This window comes from Pseudophryne corroboree, chromosome 1 (assembly GCF_028390025.1).
Source record: "Pseudophryne corroboree isolate aPseCor3 chromosome 1, aPseCor3.hap2, whole genome shotgun sequence".
Taxonomy (NCBI): Eukaryota; Metazoa; Chordata; class Amphibia; order Anura; family Myobatrachidae; genus Pseudophryne; species Pseudophryne corroboree.
This window is the reverse complement of record NC_086444.1, coordinates 943,561,087-943,583,377: the sequence shown is the minus strand read 5'-3', so window position 1 is coordinate 943,583,377 and position 22,291 is coordinate 943,561,087. Positions and strand designations below refer to the sequence as shown.

General features: G+C 44.6%; 1 protein-coding gene across 6 annotated transcripts in view; it reads left to right on the top strand.

Moving 5' to 3' along the window:
* Nucleotides 1–22,291, top strand: part of INPP4B (inositol polyphosphate-4-phosphatase type II B) — a 1,055,719-nt gene that overhangs the window by 986,720 nt on the left and 46,708 nt on the right. For all 6 annotated transcript variants that reach the window (XM_063920402.1, XM_063920401.1, XM_063920400.1 and 3 more), the window contains one exon: nt 11,099–11,211. In XM_063920402.1, coding sequence (XP_063776472.1) covers nt 11,099–11,211 — 113 coding nt within the window. The remainder of the gene's footprint in view (nt 1–11,098; nt 11,212–22,291) is intronic.

The following is a 22,291-nucleotide window of genomic DNA, read 5'->3' as shown; positions in this document are numbered from 1 at the left end:
TTTGTGATATGTTCTGGTGTGGACTGATCCAGTTTTGATATATATTTGAAGGTCCAAGAAGTATATTTCACATTGACTGATGGAAAAGGTGAATGATAAATTGATGTTATTGTTGTTCAAAGAGGTGCAAAAGGACTCTAGTTCTTCTCTTTCTCCCGTCCAGGTGAAGATTACATCATCAATATGTCAGCCCCAATCGTTAAGTTGTTTACCCCCAAGTTACGCCTGGATAAATGGTTTTGGATTCCCAATATGCCATAAAAAGATTGGCGTAACCTGGGGAAAATTGGGTGCCAATGGGTGTTCCCTTGTTTTGGAGAAAATATTCTCCATTAAAGAAGAAGAAGTTGTTCATAAGAATAAAATTGATGGCTTCTACAATGAAGCTCTTTCTTTCTTCCTTCTGTGTATTGGGTTTGGTCAAGGAACCACTTGATTGCTTTAAGGCCGTCCTCATGCTTGATGATGGTGTAAAGTGAGCAGACATCAGCTGTTACCAAAAAGGTGTTTTCTTTCCAATTGATCTTTTGTATCCTCCTAATGGCGTCTCTGGTGTCTTTGATGAAGGAAGGGGTTTGAATAACAGAGAGTTGTAATAGTCGATCTACCATTGCTGATAGATTGAATGTTAAGCTGCCAGTACCGGTAATTATGGGTCGTCCGGGGGGTGTGGTGAGACTCTTGTTTACTTTCGGTAGAACATAAATTGTGGGTGTGACAGGATTCTCTATAGTCAGATATTCAAATTCACCCTTGGATATACCACCGGATTCTAGATGTTTGTTGAGAAGTTTCTCAAAGTTGTTCTTGATTCATTTAGATGGGTCAGTTTTTAATTTTTGATATGTAGTTGTGTCGGATAATTGTCTCATGATTTCTTGAGTGTAGTCAGACAAATTAAGAATGGCAACACCCCCACCCTTATCACAGGGTTTTATGACGATAGATTCATCTCTGCTCAATTGTGTAATTGCTTGTCACTCTTTTCGACTGAGGTTCCAGCGTGGATGACGTTTCTTAGTTTCAATTTTCCGGAATTCTTCAGTAGTTAATTTTTGGAATGTGTCTATGAAACTTCCTTTGATATGAACAGGATAGAACGTAGATTTCTTCTTAAAAGGTGGTATTTCTTCTTGTTCTTGATGAGGTTCTTGTGTATTTTCTGATTTCTTCATCTCAAATAATTTTTTGAGGGTGACCTTACTTGTGAATTTTTCCAGATCAATAAATTTATCAAAAGCCTTTGATGATGTAGTGGGAGCGTATTTAAGGCCTTTTTCCAAGACCCTAGTCTCTTCTTCTGTAAGAATACGGTTGCTTAGATTAAAAATTATTTGTTTTCTTTCTTCTGGCAGAATGTTCGTACTCTAAGTATTCACTCCTGTTTTCTTTTTCTTATTTTTATTGTTATTGATCTTTACCGATTTTCCTGCCCTTTTTCCCCTTTTCCTTCGAATCTTATTTTTCTGTTTTTGATTGTGTATCATCAGATCTTCCATGAACCTCTCCTCTGTTCCTGAAAAGGGGGTTCTGTACGATTCTCTCTGTTATGATGTGATTCAATTCTGTCTGTCCTTGTCCCTCTATCATCTCTTCTTGATAGGCCTTTTCTTTGTTCTCTTAAAGGTAGTGGTTTATCTTTTCGCTCTGGAGTAGGCCAACAATCGATCGTCCATTTCTTTCTACGAGGTGACAGATACCTTGTTCTGGATCTGTGGCGATCTGGTAGGAATCTCTCTCTCCTACTGTGGTCCCTGTTGTTCCTATATTCACGTCTTCTGTCAACTTCTGGTCGGGTGTTGTATTCATTATTACTGTGATTTTTCCAAATCGGTCTCCTTCTGTCATATTCCCTTGGGTATCTGTAAATATTGTCCCTCCTTTCCCATAGTGTTGGTGCAAGTATTGATGATGCGCTCGTGGTGGTGTGTCAGGAATCACCAGCGCTGTTACAGCATACAGAGATGCTAGAAGTGGCTGTCTCAGTGCTAGCACATTCAGGCGCATGCTTGTACACCAGGGAAAACCTAGAGCCTGCATTTGCATATCGTCAGTAACAGTAGCACGTGCTGAGGCAGCAGCGACCACCCCTGGGTCAGACAGTAATGGGGTTGATATAAAGTCACAGATTAAGCACCAAGCACAGCAGCACAATGCATGATGCGGCTCACTCATGTCAGTCCTCCGTTTTTTGCCTTCTTACCCAGGTTAGTGTCCAAGTCACACACGGCTGCTGGACTTTTGTCACATGCTTAGTAATGTGAATAAAATGCATATTTAGTACAAAACTGTGTGGCAGGACACATTACATGCGGACATCTGTAAATATAACCCAATCAAGCAATAGCGTAGCATACAGTATATACTATGGTAGTATACTGAAGGGGATTTTTAATATGAATTGCTGCAGTTACATATATTAGATAAAAATTGATACATTTTCCAGTCCTACTTGTTACCAGTGAGCACATTAGAAGACATAGCACTGTACCCCAGGGGAGTAATTCTGTGTAGTCTGGTTATTCTGGGTGACAGCTTTAGACTAATGTCAGACAGGAACTTTGTGCAACATTGATACAGATACGTGATGATTATTTGCTTATTAGCCAGCATATAACAGGCAGTGAGGCCCGTCACACAGATCCAGTGGTGCAAGTGGGCGGGTACGGGTGGGTACGGCGTTCCCGTAAGAATTTAGCCGTGGGTACGCCGTACCCACACCGACGGGCCGCCGCTCCTCGCACCGCCGCTGATGTGAGGGAAGGAGAGCGCAGCCTGTGCCTCTCCTTCCCCTCAGTCTCCGGCGGGTGTCATAGTTTAATTCAGCGCCGATCCGTGAGCCAATCAGAGCTCGCGGTGCGAGCTCTGATTGGCTCACGGATCGGCGCTGAATTAAACTGTGAGACACCCGCCGGAGACAGAGGGGAAGGAGAGGCACAGGCTGCGCTCTCCTTCCCTCACACAGGACGGCAGCGGCCAGCGGCAGCGGTGAGCAGGGAAGGGGGGGGCATGTTATACCTGGCACTGGGGGATATCTGGCACTGGGGGGGCATTTCTATCTGGCACTGGGGGATATCTGGCACTGGGGGGGCATTTCTATCTGGCACTGGGGGATATCTGGCACTGGGGGGCATATATACCTGGCACTGGGGGATATCTGGCACTGGGGGGCATATATACCTGGCACTGGGGGATATCTGGCACAGGGGGGCATGTATACCTGGCACTGGGGGATATCTGGCACAGGGGGGCATGTATACCTGGCACTGGGGGATATCTGGCACTGGGGGGGCATGTATACCTGGCACTGGGGGATATCTGGCAATGGGGGCATATCTGGCACTGTAGGGGCATTTCTGTATCTGGCACGGGGGGCAATGTATATCTGACACAGTGGGAGCATTTGTGTATCTGGCACTGTGGGGCAATGTGTATCTGGCACTGTGGGGCAATGTATATCTGGCACTGTGGGGCAACGTGTATCTGACACTGCGAGGCAATGTATATCTGGCACTCTGGGGGCATTTCTGTATCTGGCACTGTGGGGCAATGTGTATCTGGCACTGTTAGTCAATGTGTATCTGGCACTGTGGGGCAATGTATATCTGGCACTGTGGGGCAACGTGTATCTGGCACTATTGGGGTCATACGTGTATCTGCCCCTCCCCCATATGTGTATCACGCCCCCATTTTCATTGGACACGCCCCATGTGGCATTTGGCCACACCCATTTTTTTGCGCGCGCGCCTTCGGCGCGCACACACAGTACCCGTAGGACGTTTTTTCTACTTGCACCACTGCACAGATCCCTCTATGGTAGTCTTCATAAGGCTTCTTGGCTACCAGTGCTCTTGCGACAGGGACTTCACTTATATGCTGCTCCTTATTTGTTGCTAATAAGAACAAATGAGTGTCCCTGTTCCTGCAGCTGACATATGACATCAGCCCTATTTTAGAATTTTTTTAAACCCTGCAAAATGTAACAGGTATGTACCCATGCCAATACTAATGGATAATGTACTGCATTTCAGCGGATGTGCCAATATATGCTAATTCTGTAGCCACCTGGAAATGTATTGAGATACCGACCGGTGGCATCATGGATCCAAGCAACTGTTTAGAAACACGCAGTGGTGGTTGCAGATACACCCTATGGTCGCGTTCCCTCCCCCAAATGGACTGTCAACAACTGTGTGGATAAATCCTCACAGCAAGCAGTATCACTAAGGTATCTTGGCACGTGCGCAGTGTGATTGTGATGCATGCGCAGTGAGCCGATATTTGCTCGGCTGTGCAAATATCATTATTGCGTACATCTCTGAGTCAGGCCTAATAATATTAATAATAATAATAATATCTAGCTGATGTGCTAGTGCAACCAGGCCAAGGTTTGCTGGGCGGAACATGTTACCCCTTTTTACCCTTTTCATCCTTAGGAGTCTCGGCTTGGTGGGTGTCTGCAAATAACTATTACAGTTTCCAGATCATCCAGCAAGTCACATGTTCCAGATCACCCAGCAGGTGCACAGGGAGAGTCCACCAACTGTCAAATTTTCCAGAGCACAATGGTGATGCATTTTAAACGTCAGCCAGATGTTTTGCCACATAACTCCGAAACTTAGTAAACAGTTACTGAACAAAGCCAATATAATTCTGCAAATTCACGGACCAAGAGCTTGAATTTGGTATATGATGTGCTCAGACAATGTCATCATAGAAAAAAGTCACTCATAAAAGTCGTCCTTCTGCTGTTAATATATAGATAATAATAATAATAATAATAATAATAATTAATAAATCAAACAAACAAACAAACAAACAAACAAACAAACAGGTGCATCATTTGGCATATACTAGCAGATTATTTTTAATGTATTTAAGAATGGAATAATCTATTAACCCAGCCTTGGCACCAATGCATAGTATCTCACAGCCAAGCAAATGAATACATGCCATACTTGGGAAATAAAGTATCCAGTCACTCAATGAGGGTAAACATTGAATGTCAGTGTTCAGGAAGTATATTCAGATATAATTTTTTATCTAAAAGCTACATTAGATTACCTAATCTAAAATCTACATTCATTCAGAGACACTCTTTGTGAACTATAGTTCTGCTTTATACAGTAATACATTCAACTTCAAAATTCAAATCTTTTGTTGTACCAAATATATTAATATTGATAAATATAATAAATTATAAGGACATTTGCTAAATGCACAAATAAGAATGACATTACAGTATAGGGCCCCATACACTAGAGCGATAATGCCCGATTTCATCTGATTTCGGGCATTCGACCCGATATATCGGATGAAATCGGGCATTTTTGAGGTGTTTCCAATCCAATCCGATGCACGTTCCTGTGAGCATCGGATCCTCCAGATTGACCGTGCTGCACTAGTTACCATGTCCGACCCCGCAGGCATGGCTGGGATCGCACAAGATATATCATATGCAAAAGGACAGCATACGATGTATCTTGGGCGATCCTGCCACCTAGGAGGCTGCCGGGGTGATCGCCTGCGACATGACGGTCGGACATGTTGCATAAGTGTATGGGGCCCTTATGACTTATGGTTTTGTGAATAGAATGTACTTAGTATACAGTAGTCCTGCATTTTATTAGGCCCACACCTACAGTGTAGAAATTCTGCTGTAAAATATAATTGGAAGACTAAGGAGCTGTAAGAATTAGGTTAACCAAAGACAGAGATTTTAGTTGGTCATATGCAGTACGTGAAAATGACCCCAGTAAAAAGAATTTATTGACATTTTTATTATTTTTATGGAAACTAAACTCATAAATCCGCTCTGCTCACCAGTCTTCTTACATTACATATAAACTGAAATGATCCATTTATGTTGAAAGCGCATACGGAAATGTAATTGATGCTTGTTTCTTATGAACACAAGAAGGTCACCTGAACATCCAGCGATAATAGTTTTGTAAATACACCACTTACATGTGCTTGTGTCCCACATCCCTTTGTTGTTTAATGAAACAGTGAGATAAATAGTAGTACTGTACTTTGGTATAGTAGCTACATAAGGGGATTTAGGGATGGCCATCGACCATGAGTGGGTTACCTCCAACTGTCAATGGTTTTGCCAGTGACAGTGGATCGTTTATAGGCATAGATGGCAGAGAATAAGCTATGTTTTCATTTGTCCTTGGGCAGAGGTCAGTGCTAAGCCCCAGCCCCAGGACTTATCCATCTGTGCATGGCCTCCTATGTGAGCGGTTGAGCATCTGTGTACCCAACCACTAACGTGCCCACGGGCCATGATACTCCCATAACATGGATCGATCCCAATAGCGCTTTTGTGCGTACACAAGTGCCGCAGGAGCTTTTAGGACATTTCTGTACATGCGCAGTAACAAAAACTTGTACAACTACTTGAACATCAGCATTGCGTGAATCAAGCCCAAAGACACAAGGCCATGGGAGCACACATTGTACTTTTACCAGATGATCTCCACATTGTACATTTAAGTAAAGGAACAAGTAATGCTGTTTTCATAAACATACAGTGTCATTGTGTAGTCTGCTACCTTTACATTTCCTGTTTCCTGCTCTCTACACCCCTTATATACAGTACATTGTAAGCACCTATGAACAAAAACCAGGGTAAATAACTGCTTAGTATGTTGATATGCTGGGTATTAATATAAACTAATGACAAGATAAATAAGAAAATATAGCAGTGTCAGTGCTCTGTGGATTGTATTTATTATGTTTAAAAAAATTCTTAATTATAGTTACAGTATCTTTACTTTTTATATTTTCATTCAAGACACAGTGCCATATTTAGTAATAGTAACACACAATGCTCTCAAGACCTTATATACCACATGGTGTATGCAGGTAGGATACCTATTACTATATGCACTCGTGGACACCCACGAGTGGGAATAGCCCTGGCACAGCTATCGGCATTCTCAGTGGTCTGGATCCCGGTGTCGATATTAACTACTTCCCGTATACAGCTAGGATACCTATTACTATAGAAATCAGTGATCTACATGGTGTATGCAGCTAGGATACCTATTACTATAGAGATCAGTAATCTACATGGTGTATGCAGCTAGGCTACCTATTACTATAGAGATCAGTGATCTATATGGTGTATGCAGCTAAGATGCCTATTACTATAGAGATCAGTGATCTACATGGTGTATGCAGCTAAGATGCCTATTACTATAGAGATCAGTGGTTTACATGGTGTATGCAGCTAGGATACCTATTACTATAGAGATCAGGGATCCACATGTTGTATGCAGCTAATCTACCTATTACTATAGAGATCAGGGATCTACATGGTGTATGCAGCTAGGATACCTATTACTATAGAGATCAGTGATCTACATAGTGTATGCAGCTAGGATACCTATTACTATAGATATCAGGGATCTACATGGTGTATGCAGCTAGGATACCTATTACTATAGAAATCAGTGATCTACATGGTGTATGCAGCTAGGATACCTATTACTATAGAGATCAGTGATCCACATGGTGTATGCAGCTAGGCTACCTATTACTATAGAGATCAGGGATCTACATGGTGTATGCAGCTAGGATACCTATTACTATAGAGATCAGTGATCTACATAGTGTATGCAGCTAGGATACCTATTACTATAGAGATCAGTGACACACATGGTGTATGCAGCTAGGATACCTATTACTATAGAAATCAGTGATCTACATAGTGTATGCAGCTAGGATGCCTATTACTATAGAGATCAGTAATCTACATGGTGTATGCAGCTAGGATACCTATTACTATAGAGATCAGTGACACACATGGTGTATGCAGCTAGGATACCTATTACTATAGAAATCAGTGATCTACATAGTGTATGCAGCTAGGATGCCTATTACTATAGAGATCAGTGATCCGCATGGTGTATGCAGTTAGACTACCTATTACTATAGGGATCAGTGATCCACATGGTGTATCATACCTCCCAACATTTCAAAGTTAAGAAGAGGGACATCTGCGCGCGCGAAGCGCGCACCCACCCTAAAAGGGGTGTGGCCTATGAACAAGGGGGGTGGCTTCGTGGGAGAGCCCCTGATCGCGAGCCACGTACCCGTTTTCAGCACTCCTAAGCAGAGCAGCAGTGACAGGAGCCTCCTAACTGCCCCCCCCCCCCCCCCTACCCACTCGGGACACTGCGGCCCACAGGTTAGACAGCGGGATAGTCCCAAAAAACGGGACTGTCTTGCGAAAATCGGGACAGTTGGGTGATATGGTGTATGCAGCTAGGATACGTATTACTATAGAGATCAGTGATCCACATGGTGAATGCAGCTAGGATACTTATTACTATAGAGAGCAGTGATCCACATGGTGTATGCAGCTAGGATACCTGTTACTATAGAGATCAGTGATCTACCTGGTGTATGCAGCAGAGATACCTATTACTATAGAGATCAGTGATCCACATGGTGTATGCAGCTAAGATACCTATTACTATAGCGATCAGTGATCCACATGGTTTATGCAGCTAGCAAGGGTGTAGCTACCATAGATGCAGGCAGTGCAGCTGCTATGGGGCCCAGAGCTGAGAGGGGCCCACCCTCCCTGTCACAATTACATGTGTTATATACAGGGTGTAGCTACCATAGGTGCAAGCAGTGCAGCTGCTATGGGGCCCAGAGCTGAGAGGGGCCACCTTCCCTGTCACAGTTACATGTGTTATGTACATTTATCGCCATTGGGTGGTACATAGGGGTCCTTTCAAACTTTTTCCTTGGGGCCTGCACTATATCTAAGTAAGCCCCTGGACCTGCTCATTGTAGTGTGGTATAAAATGAACTGGAGGGCATTTTAATGTTATGTAATATGAACCGGGGCACTGTAATGAGACACAATATGTACGGGGAGCACTATATATTATAATGTGAATTGGGGGTATTGTGCAGCACAATGTGTACTGGCAGCTCTGAAATACAGTATGACATAAGGTGAACTTAAGCACTACTACAGTAAGATTCATAAAATAAACTAGGGCACTACTATGGGGAATAACATTAAATAAGGCTCTACTATGGTTCAGAAAATGAACTAGGGCACTATTATAGGGCATAAAATTAACAACTGCTGCAGAAAAGTGTCTCTCTGGAAGCACTGGGACAGGAGCCCCTTCAAAATTTTGCTATGGGGCCCACAAAGTTCTGGCTACGCCCCTGGCAGCTAGGATACCTATTACTATAGAGATCAGTGATCCAGATGGGGTATGCAGCTAGGACGCCTATTGCTATAATTGATACTAAGCCACTTTGTGCAGAAAGTTCTAGTTTATGTACACTGATTCATTTTTCCTCAGTATACTGTAATAGAATGAAACGTTCATCTAGGCCACAAGACAGTGTAGCTATAGGGATCTACTGTGGACTAGTAAATGGTAGGTTTTACACTTAAACGGAACACAGATAATATGTACATACAAGTTCATTAAATAAGAGATGTAATTAAATTTTGAAATGAAGCGAATGCTCGTTCATTGATGGCTTTGACTACCACTGTTTCTTTTAGGAATAAATCATTGAAATGTTCTAGTTAAATTCATTGGCATGATAGACTGAAATAAAATGTTGTCACAGTCTGATGATTTCCTGATCTAGAAATAAATGTTTCTATTTCCCTATAAAGTGGATAGTTTGCAAAACGCTTTTGTCTCGCTTCAATATTTGTAGGTGCAGAAAAAGAACATTAAAGTGATTGTGTTGTATTGTGAACAACTCCTAAAGTATAATTCCAGAAAGTCATTTTGCATGAACAGTTATGTGCAGTACATTTACACCCAGCAGGAAGGGGGTCAAAATGGAAATTCAAGGAAAAACCAGAAACATCAAACAGGCTATGAAGAATACATTGTACCTAGGGGGTCATTCAGATCTGATCGCTGGGCAGCAATTTTTGCTGTCCTGCATTCAGATAGTCGCCGCCTACAGGGGGAGTATATTTTCACTGTGCAAGTGTGCGATCGCATGTGTAGCAGAGCTACACAAACTGATTTTGTGCAGTCTATGACTCAGCCGCTGCGATCGCATCCGGCTGTTCAGGACCGGATTTGACGTCAGACACCCTCCCTGAAAACGCTTCATCCCGCCTGTGTTTTTTCCGGACACTCCCTGAAAACGGTCAGTTACCACCCACAAACGCCCTCTTCCTGTCAATCTACTTGCGAACGCCCATGCGAATGGATCCTTTGCACAATTCCGTCGCTGACCGCCGATCCCCATTGCAGCCATCCATCGCGCCTGCGCATTGAGGTGCATACGCATGCGCAGTTCGGATCTGATCGCCCACTGTGCGAAAACGCACAGCAGTTATAAGATCTGAATGACCCCCCTGGTTTTTCTGTATTGCATCAAATATGATGGACTCATACCTGGGGGAAATGCGGCTTTGTCCATAACACATGACCACGGCGTATACTGTACAGATGTGTCCCCATGCACCATTTCTGCAGTTGCGCCAAACAGTCCTTCCAAGCATAACATGTCCCATGCTACTCAGTTCCCCCCATGCATATTTTTCACTGGAATGTGCACCGTATTGTACAAATTAAATATTTGTATGCGACAAAACCTCATCCGTTGTTCTTCATCTGAAACTTTGTACATATTTAAAACTATCTCCTGTGCAGTGTTTCTGGTACAGTATCTCTGGTACAGATTAAATGATTAATGACACACAAAGTTTACAGGAAGAGTCCTACGCTACACCGCTCGGCGCAGCTCTCTCGCTCAGGGCACCTCGTATGAGGACAGATCTGTTCATACTGTTTGACAAATATTAGTCATATTCCCATCACTGTCTACTGCCTGATATTGCATCCACCTGATTGGCACTTTTTGTTTTATTTTCAACTTATTTCTCTTTTTAAATGAGATTTACTTTGAGCGTGTTTGGATTCTTTTGGTTGGGTTCTTGATGCTATAGAAGATGTTGGCAGATACAGCTGCTGTATAGCCCTTATAGAGAAAAAGGTAGCCCTCATACTACTGTAATCAGTTATATTCAGAAGTGTAAGAGAACATTGAGCCTGTGAGTTATATCTCTATTTGCTGCTTTCAGGTCCACAGTTATTCCAGGATCAAAGTGACCTAAAGGAACTCATTGAGAACCTTCACCAAAACACTCATGCCAAAAAAAGGAAGAATGTAGAAGTCATGTGGTTAGCGGCTACTGTAAGTCTTGGTTGCACATCTTCAATGTAATTTTGCCGAAGCGCTAGACAGCAGGTGGCTATATAAATGTGGCTGAACTAAATCAGGCTTACGCATGTTCAGCAACAAATGGGGAGCCACCAGATTTCTATGTCTTATGTAATGATGCTTCTCTATTACAGTCTCTTCAGGTAACTTTAATAAGCAGAATCACACCAACAAAACTTTCAGTGTGTAATTAATATAATTTTCCCCATTTAATAAATGATTTCATGTGATTATCTGTTCCCTAAGTGTGGGCTATTTTCTATTTCCACACTGTTAAGAAAATGTAATTGAGTCTCAACAGAGTGGTTTCTGTGCCCAAGTAACCCTAAAACTGCCACCGAATTGGAGATTTGTTTAATATGTTCTGGCATTCACCCGTGAAATCTTGTTAATTGCAGTTAGATTTGTTGCCACATTAAGGAATGCTAAAATGATTATAATTGCAATTTTGAAGCATGAACTATAAAGCAACCCCTAATAAATTGACTGTGGTGACCGTAGTAATGACCCGGAAACATTGTTTTACATCAATAATCTCTAAAATATTAACATAACATATATACAATGTGGCTTTTTTTTTTTGCCAGTTTTTTTTCTTCTTCAGGGAACAGTATTATCAGTATGAAAAATAGCCCAGCTGCAGAGGCATATTTACGGTTCTGTTCACAGTTTTTACTATGCAATCACTTGGTTTATTAGAGCCCTACCTTCAGTGATGGAATTAGTTCATGATTGACATTATGCCAAGCTCTGTCATGCTGTCTCTGTGTGTATAGATATGTAATGTAACCGCTTGTCTTGTCTTGGTAATATTTATTGCCTGTGTACATGCAAACTCACCTGTATACATAATAATTTCTTTACAGATACATATACGGCTGATACCTGATCCACTTTGACTGATATTAGGAAATTACTTAGATCTTAGGACTGTAAATGTAAGATGTGCACTACATTCATCACAGGACACAGAGTGGGGTCCTATAATCTGTCTTTATGGTCCCTTGATTGTAAGATATGTGTAGTTCATTTAATTGAAAATAAATCTTCTTTAGGGGTACCTGAAAAAGTAATACTGGCATTTAGGTTACATAGAAACATAGAAACATAGAATTTGATGGCAGATAAGAACCACTTGGCCCATCTATTCTGCCCCCCTTTTTTTTTTTTACCATATTTTTATCTCAAACCTTATTTGATCCTTATTTCTTTGTAAGGCTATCTTTATGTCTATCCCATGCATGTTTAAATTGCTCTACTGTCCAAATCCGGCCCGCCAGACCTCGTCTGATGGCCCGCGGTGCCGCCGCCATGAAACCCCCTTCTCCCGAGTGCCCAGCTCAGGGGGGGGCGGGGTTTCGCGGAATGACGCGATTGCGTCGTGACGTCACGGCGCAAACGCGTCATTCAACGAAACCCCGTCGGAGGAGGGAGAAGGGAGCCGCGCAGACGAGGAGGGAGAGGCGGCTGAAGAGCGGCGAGAACCGCTTCAAATGTAAGTCAGCCCCTCTCCCTTCCTCTCTTTCTCTCTCTCTCCCTCCTTCCACCACCTGCCGCAATGTGTAAAATGGGGACCTGTGCCTGCCACAATGTGTAAAATGGGGACCTGTGCCTGCCACAATGTGTAAAATGGGGACCTGTACCTGCCGCTATGTGTAAAATGGGGACCTGTGCCTGCCACAATGTGTAAAATGGGGACCTGTGCCTGCCACAATGTGTAAAATGGGGACCTGTGCCTGCCACAATGTGTAAAATGGGGACCTGTACCTGCCGCTATGTGTAAAATGGGGACCTGTGCCTGCCACAATGTGTAAAATGGGGACCTGTGCCTGCCACAATGTGTAAAATGGGGACCTGTGCCTGCCACAATGTGTAAAATGGGGACCTGTGCCTGCCACAATGTGTAAAATGGGGACCTGTACCTGCCGCTATGTGTAAAATGGGGACCTGTGCCTGCCGCAATGTGTAAAATGGGGACCTGTGCCTGCCGCAATGTGTAAAATGGGGACCTGTGCACTATAAAAGGGGGCACATGGCTGGGCACTATAAAAGGGGGCACATGGCTGGGCACTATAAAAGGGGGCACATGGCTGGGCACTTTAAAAGGGGGCAGATGGCTGGGCACATATAAGGCAGGTGGAGCGGTAAATTTTGGATAGACCTACAGATACAACCGGCCCTTTGATGGGGACCAAACTGCTGATGCGGCCCCCGATGAATTTGAGTTTGACACCCCTGCTCTACGACCTCTGATGGGAGTCTATTCCACTTGTCCACTACCCTTCCTGTGAAGTAATTTTTCCTTAAATTTCCCCTGAATCCCCCCCCCCCCCCCCTCCAGTCTCAGTGCATGTCCCCGTGTCCTATTGCTTCTCTTCATTTGGAGAAAGTTTCCCTCCTGGACCTTGTTAAAACCCTTGATATATTTGAAAGTTTCTCTCATGTCCCCCCTTTCCCTTCTCTGCTCCAAACTATACATATTGAGATTTCTTGGTTCCCAGGCTAAAACAAAAAATGGTTGCATGTAACTGATTTATCATATCGTCACTGTTCAAGGGTGGTAGTTACAGTGTCACTTCTTGTCAATTGTACTCCATTGTACCCCAGTCTCAAGTTAAACTGGAGCAAGATTAGAAGATGAATAGTGTGTTCCATGCACAGCTAGTACTAGTTTAGGGTGTATTTTTTATTTGATTTTAAAAACTATATCTATGGACCTGATTTTGTTGTTCCGTATGTCATGTGCTACAGTCAGGGACGGATTGGGAAACAGAAGTGGCCTCATGTGGACGACACCAAACCAACTGTAGGTGGAGCCAATACCAAAGTAGGCAGGAATACTTCAATATGTAATGTAGGCGGAGTTACACCAACAAAAGGCAGAGTATATCAAATTAGCTGGACCTAACACATTAAAAGTTTAGAAAGTAATGTGTTGTAGCAGGAGTAGTTAAGAAATTAAAACTGGGGTTAATCCTCTGCACACTCATATCTCAGTCCATCTCCTTCATTTATCTCTGCTTCTTAGGGGTCAATTCAGTTCAACACGGATTGAATAGCGCTGGGAGGGAGCTCCTGGTGCTATTCAGTTCAGAGCGATGCTGTCCCTGACTAGAGGATTTCTTCTTGCATCCTTCCAAGGGTGCAAGCCGAAATTCAACAAAACTAGGTCCGCAGTGCTGCTGTGTGACCTAACGCTGTGCAAACAGCACCACGGCGAGGCAGTTTAGTCGGAGAATGCCGGTTTATCTCCCCCACTGAGTCCGTCTTCTGAATGTGTTTCCTCTCTTAGTCCATCTTCTGCATGCGTCCTCCTCCCTCTCAGTCCATCTCCTGCATGTGTCTCCTCCTCCATTTCAGTCCATCTCCTGCATGTTTCTCCCAGCCTCTCTTTTCTCATTTTCACACCTCTATCATTCTCCCTTCTGCATGTTTCTTTCTCTCTCTATTCACTGACCACCTTCTGCCTATCTCCTTCTGCACAGTTTCTGCCTCTCTCCCCTTTTATCTGCCAAGCTTAGGCCAGTAACTTGATGCAGGGCTTCTGAGCCAATGGGGCAACCACAATTAGAAGCATGCAGCCACCCTGTTTAAATAGGGGGCACAGCTTACTGCTGTACCACCTGACCCTACCTTTACTGCATCTACACTGGGTGAACAATTCTGAGCAATTCGCTTCCCCATGCTTTGCCAATTGTTCCCTTTCTGCTGTCTGTTCCCTATCTGTGTGTATGCCTTTATCTGTCAATCACCTGTCTGTCTTTCACCTTCTGTTAGCCTTCTTGTCTCCAGTTTCTTCCCCATTCCCCTCCTCTTTGTGTGTTGTCTGTCCCTACCAGGGCTTAAAGTAGCTCTGGAGAGGTGGTGGAACTCATTTTCCCTGCCATCGACTCCCCTCCAATTAAGCAGAGGCAGGGGCGATGGTAGGGTGTTAGGCACCCCCCTGGAAACTACAAATTTATGCCCTAACCCCCATACTGTCTAAAGCAGGGGTGGGGAACCTTTTTTCTACCAAGGGCCATTTGGATATTTATAAAATCCTTTGGGGGCATACAAAAATGATCAACGTAAAAATTAGCCTGCCCCCAGTAGATATGCTCCCAGTAGTTATGCCCCAAGTCAGTAGTTATGCCCCCAGTAGATATACCCCCAGTCAGTTGTTATGCCCCAGTACATATGCACCCAGTCACTTGTTATGCCCCATTAGATATGCCCCCAGTCACTTGTTATGCCCCATTAAATGTGCCCCATTAGATATGCCCCCTAGTAGCGATGCTTACATACACACACACACATTAAAAGAAAAAAAAAAACACAATACTCACCAGCCCCACTCCTGCTTCCGGACTGTTGCCCTCCACCTGGCCACCCGCTCCTCAGACCTATGGGAGATACATCATGACATCTCTCCCATAGCACTGCACCATCACACATGCACACTGCCAGAGCTGGAAGCCAGAGCTCAGGAGTGAGCTCCTGCCTCCGGCTGCTGCTGAGGGGAAGAAGCTGGGCATCCGCTAGTAACAAAATCTCAGCTGGCGCCCGGCATCTCCCTCGGTTAGGTGAGCCTGGCCGGGCCGGATCAAGTGGCTCTGCGGGCCTTATACGGCCCACATGCCTGAGGTTCCCCACTCCTGGTCTAAAGGAACAGTGCGCGCCGAAGGTGGGCTTCACAAAAAAGGTGTGTGGCATCACATGGAAAGGGCATAATAGTACCCCCAATACAAATTATGCAACACAGTAGCACACTCTTATTGTCATTACACTGTACAAAGTGCCTCTATTTCATATTACACCACAGATTAGTGCGCCATATTCACGCTATGCTACACAGTAGCGCCCCTTTAATACATGCCCACAGTATCAGTGCCGCTTATATGCATAATAATACCCAAGGTAACAGTGCTGCTTATACACATAATAATGGGCACAATATCAGTGCTGCTTACATACATAATAATACCCATGGTATCAGTACCGTTTGTACACATAATAATGCCTATGGTATCAGTGCCGCTTATACACATAATGGGCAGTTTCAGTGCCGCTTATATAAATAATAATGCACACAGTATCAATGCCACTTATAAACACATAATGCCCACGGTAGCAGTGCCGCTTAAACACATAATAATGCCCACTGTAACAGTGGTGCTTATACACATACTGGGCACAATATCAGTGGCACTTATACACATACTGGGCATGGTATCAGTGCTGCTTGTATACATAATAATGCCCATGGTAGCATTGCCCCTTATACACATAATGCCCATGGTAGCAGTGCCGCTTATACACATAATGCCCGCGGTAGCAGTGCCGCTTATACACATAATGCCCACTGCAACAGTGCCGCTTATACACATAATGCCCACTGTAACAGTGCCACTTATACACATAATAATGCCCATTTTATCAGTGCTGCTTATACACATGTCCACGGAAGCAATGCCCCTGTTACACATAATATATGTCACCCCCACCCCACTTGCCTCATCTCTCAGTGGTGTCTGCTCTCAATGCGCCACAAGCTCCTTATTCCCTCCGCAGTCCAGCACCATTGGAGGCGGGATTGGGGGAGGCAGCTAAGGGCATCAGTCTAGTGCCGCCTGCCCACCGTCCCTTCTATTTGTGTGGGAGCTGCGTCTACACTACAGTGCTGCACTAAAGAATTCTCATGGAGGAAATTGAACTGAGAGTATTCCGTTTCTGCATACTTTTACATCCAGATCTCCATGTTCCACTGGCACTGCAGCTCTCAATCTTTAAAAAAATGTCCTGGAAACTGTAGTACCTGATAGTGGTACATGGAGATCTGTCTGACTGCGGAAATCAGGGCAGGCTCCATGTCACCATTTCTTCCAGCTTCTTCCCCCCTCCCTGCAGTCAGGCTGGCATTGCAGTCTGGTGGTGGCCGGGAGTGCAGTGCAGGCAGGGGTCAGAGTAGACTTATACCAGTGGCGGATCTAGACTTTATTTTTAGAGGGGGCGGTTTAAGAAGTATGGCTCCTCCACACATAGCTCCTCCCACTTTGTTATGCCCCTCCCATTTTCAATATTGAAAAAGACAGAGAGAGATGGGAGAAAAAGGGTTTTGACAGAAAGAGGGAGAGAGATAAAGAGGGAGAAAAAAGAAAGAGGGAGAGGTGATACAAATAAAGAGGGTGAGAGAGGGTTAAAAGAGACAGGCGGGGCAGAGAGAAAGAGAGAGACGTGAGACAGAGAAGGAGGATGAGAGATAAGTTATCGTGAGAAGGGGAGGTGGAGGTGAAAGAGAGGGTTGAAAGTGGGAGAGGGGGGGAGGGGAGAGAGAGCAGGGCAGAGAGAGAGAGCGGGTGGGGACAGAGAAAGAGAGAAAGAAAATATGAGAGAAATAAAGAGCAAAAGAGAGAGAAAGAATAAGAGAAAGAGAAGGGGTGAGAGAGAGGGGACGAGGGGAAAAGAAAGAAAGAAAGAAAGAAAAGGGGTGAGAGAGAGAGGGTTGAGAGAGAGAGCGAGGGGGTACAGGTGGCACTGTGTATCACGCTGTCCCCGCACCCCTGATACAGGAGTCACTGTGTGTGTGTCCCTTCAGTACAAGCAGCACTGTGTACCTTGGGTAGCAGCAGGTCCCCCTTCTCATCAGCAGTGGCTGTAGTGTGTCCCCTCTTCTGGTTTTTGTGGGATTGTGGTGTCGGGCAACAGCATCAGAGAGGGGAAGAAAAAGTGAGAGGAGGGGCGGAATTGGCTGGAATCCTCCTCCTGCTAGTACTGCGCTGACAGTGCTGCTGCATGCACCCTCATTGCACCATACTGCCGCAGGTCTCTGTTTACAAAAAAAAGTGTCATAAATAACTTGTGGGATGGAACGGGCCCATGTCTGTGTGCACCCGCCCCCCCTGGATCTGACAGTGCCTTCTGTCACCTCACACACAGCCTGCTCCCCCCAGCCACCACTCCCACACACACGCACAGCCTTTTACCTCCCCCCCCCCAGTCACCACACACAGCCTATTACATCCCAGTCACCACACACACGCACAGCCTATTACATCCCAGTCACCACACACACGCACAGCCTATTACATCCCAGTCACCACACACACACAGCCTGCTACATCCCAGTCACCACACATACACAGTCTGTTACCCCCCAACTCACCACACACACAGCCTGTTACCCCCCAAGTTACCACACACACAGCCTATCACATCCCAGTCACCACACACACAAAACTGCCTATTACATCCCAGTCACCACACACACACAGCCTGTTACCCCCATGTCACCACACACACAGCCTGTTACATCCCATTCACCACACACACGCACACGCACACATCCTGTTCCCTGGAGTCACCACCCTCCACACAAGCCCATATATACATGCATGCATACATACATATAACTCAAATGTTACCTCCAGGTCCCCACAACACAAAGGGAGGCAGGCAGGGGACGGGCCACACAGAGATGATCACTTGACCCCAGGCAAAGTTGGGGGCGTGACCAAATCACGGCCCCCCCGTGACCACGTCCCGTTTTTTTTTTTTTTAAACCCATAGCAAGCTGCAGACTGGAGCCCGGGTGAGGAGGTGGCAGCGCTGGAGTAAGGATCTGCCCCACTGTGCCCAGCACCAGCAAAAGTCAAAGTCGGCCCTAGTTTGTGTTATGGCTGGGGACGGCTCTGCTGCAGTACCTGCACCCACCACGGCCGCACAGTCTCTCCTCCTGAACGCGCCAAACTCTGGCGCAGACCTCCGCCTCCTCCTGTCAGCCGGGTAGGGCCGGTGGTCCCGACACATACTGAATTAGTTCAGTATGTCAGCCGGCGGGTGACGCGTGGGGGGGGGCTTAGCCACATATGAGAGGCGGCCCCACATGCCACTCGGCCCACCGGGGACCTCCCCGGTAAGAACAATGGCCAATCCGGGCCTGGTTACAGTGCACATAAATAATGTCCCAGAGCAGTGGTTCCCAAACTGGGATGCCTCAGGGCACTTGCAGGGGTGCCTTGGATTGGTGATCCTGGACCAATTCTAATTATGGGATCTATTCATGTAGCAGAGAAAAGCCCTGTATTGCGTTAAACAGGGCTTTTCTGTTTGTGTTATTCACGGAGCAGGTTACCATGGAGAATCCCTGACTTCGCCAGCGGCACCCCCGCTCCGCAGCGGCTGAATTGCATCACCACACTTTAGTACGGTGAGGCAATTCTGCCAATATCACCATACTTCAGCCACTGTAGCAGTATCACAGGTGCTGCCGCATGCGCAGTGGGGACCCACCGGCTGAATCTAACACCACAGAAGAGGACTGCCAGAGAAGACGCTGGAGCCCGAGATAACGCATTGCATCTCTGGAAGTCGGAGTAAACATGAATTGCTACTTATCAAAGCTGTACATCCCATCAAACTGATGTAATGTTTAGTAAAAAGTAACAAATCCATTTTTCATTTTCAAAATGAATAGACCCCTATGTACAGATGGAGCCACGCTAGCCGTGGCTCTGTCTGTGACTAGGTGCTCCCGCCTGTGTGCACCTAGTCACTGTGAGCATCTCCGTCTGGAGACGCTCTGTGCACTCCTGTCTGAAGCGGCTCTGTGCACTCCCGGGAGTGCACCCTGCGACTCCCGGGAGTGCGGGACTCCCGGGACTCCCTGCGACTCCCCTGCGGCTCTGTACACGCCGGGAGTGCACCCTGCGACTAGGCAGTCATGAATAAGGGAGGCTCCATCTGTATGGTTGGAATACATACGAGAGACTGACAGACCGGATGCCGGCTGTCACTATACTGACAGCGGCATTCCATCAGCCGGAATACCGGCTGTGATTCAGCGAGTCCCCTCACGGGCTTGCTGCGCTCACCACACTTCAGGCCCGGTGCCAAGCTTGGCTTGCCATAGGTTATATTCCCACTTGAGTGGTGGCGTGGATCCACCACCCGAGTGGGAATATGGGGCTTCAGTCGCCGGTATTCCACTGGCTGTCGGGATTACGGCGTCTGTATGCTGAATGTCGGGATCCCGACAACCGGTATATTAACTGCATCCCGTATGGTCAATGTGATAGGCAAAACCAGTGCTTGTGGCTGGAATCATAACATATGTGGACAAACAAGAAGTGAATCCTGTCACTCACCACATAATTGAACCTAAGGAAGACATATATAAACACAATTTATTTAATTTCATATTTTTTTCCCTGAATTTCTCAATAGGAAACCTTTGGCTTAGGGGTGCCGTTAAAAAGATTCTGATAATCTAGGGTGCTGTGATTCAAAAAAGTTTGGGAGCCATTGTGCTAGGGAGATCTGTCTGTACATTAATAGGTCTGAAGCTTAAAGCCACTAATTGGTTAAAAAGTTTGTACATACACATTACAGTAGTTGCTGATTATACATTGTACATATCTATTGTACAAATGCACACAATTTATTTCTTCCGTTAACATCAGTGCTTTGCAAATATAGCACATTTTGTTACACAAAGATTAAAAAAAACACTTTGATACATTGCTATATTATGGAAATTATGGATCAATTGTGTAATAGTTTACACAAATATTTCTTCCATGAAATTGCCTCATTTCTTCAGACAGACAGTTTGCATTCTCATGTGCTCCTGTTCTCAAGCCTCCTTCCTGTACAAATTGTCTTAGTACAAATTGAATTGATCTTCAAGAAGACATGACAGAAGGACTCCATTTACAGTACACTTAAAAGAATGGATGATTTTGGATGTCACAGACCTTAAATCGCTACATTGTTGTTCTATCAACTGTCTAGCTCAGCATTGTGTCCCTGTACCTCTGGTAGTCTTTGATTTGGCCAGCTGCCCAGTCAGCTTTGACACTATTTTTGTTTAGACCACTCAATTTCAATCTGCTGATCCAGAAAGTCTGTTGTGCTTAGATGAATTGTACACTGCTGCATTCATCCCTGGCGCTATCCTTCATGTGTCCATTCCAATACCACAATTACCAATGGGATCAGCGCAAACTCTGCTTTCATAGCAAAATGTTGTTGCTCAGCTAGTAACTTTGTGGGCTTTTTGTTGGCTTTTTTTGTTGTTGTTGAAAACCATTTACTATGACTGATTAGCTTAGCAAGTAGAGTATACTACTGTATACTGTATAAAAAAAATATAGGAATGCTGAGAAAAAAATATAAAAAGAATAAACTGTGGTCTATAGGCATAAACTCCAAAAATACCTTAAATTCGAATAATCCTATCTAAAAATACCTTTCATGTAGCTCAGACATTACATTTTTTCACTTCCTTAACACCATATCTAAGTATTTGCTATTATTGGGCTAATCCAATTCGCCGATTCACGATTTCCGCTTCTCAGACAATCAGCAAAATCTAACATGTCAGAAATCCCAGACTAAGAAAAAGTAAAATGGAAACCAGCACTAGCTGAATAGTAAATAGAAACTATAGGTGGATGGTTTGTAATTAATATAAAGTACAATATATTAAAAACAATATATAAAATAAAATGAAAAATACTATTAATACCCCAGTGCACTCAATACACAATGAGTATATCATATAATATATAATAACCCCTGTACAAAACTCCTTTATTTTATATATCATGCTCTGGCTAGGAACCTCACGAAATTGTTTCCATAGCAGGTCACCATAAGCAGCAAGATTTTACCAAGAAGCTGGTTGTATATTAACCAGTGAAATGCATTTAGCCTAAAACAATTCATCTTTTTGCCATCTGGACTTCCAGAAACTCTGCCCTGGTAAAATTTTGGACTGTTATTCTCCATTGGGAAACAAGTGCAGCATTTCAGATTACCTAGATTTCCCCTTCCGCAACTATATCAATTTACTGCTGAGAGACTACTGGGGACTGCCATTGCGTGGTACAATCTTGCCGCTATGGTGACCTCCTATGGACACAATGGTTTTTTCCATAAATCTAAATAATGGGTTAAATGATGTGGTACAGGTATGTTTGAGTGTTGTACAGATGAGACATGACACTTTAGTTATTGTCTGTAGCACACTCGTATTCCTCAGCGCTTTACAGAGGGTATTTGGCCATTCACATCA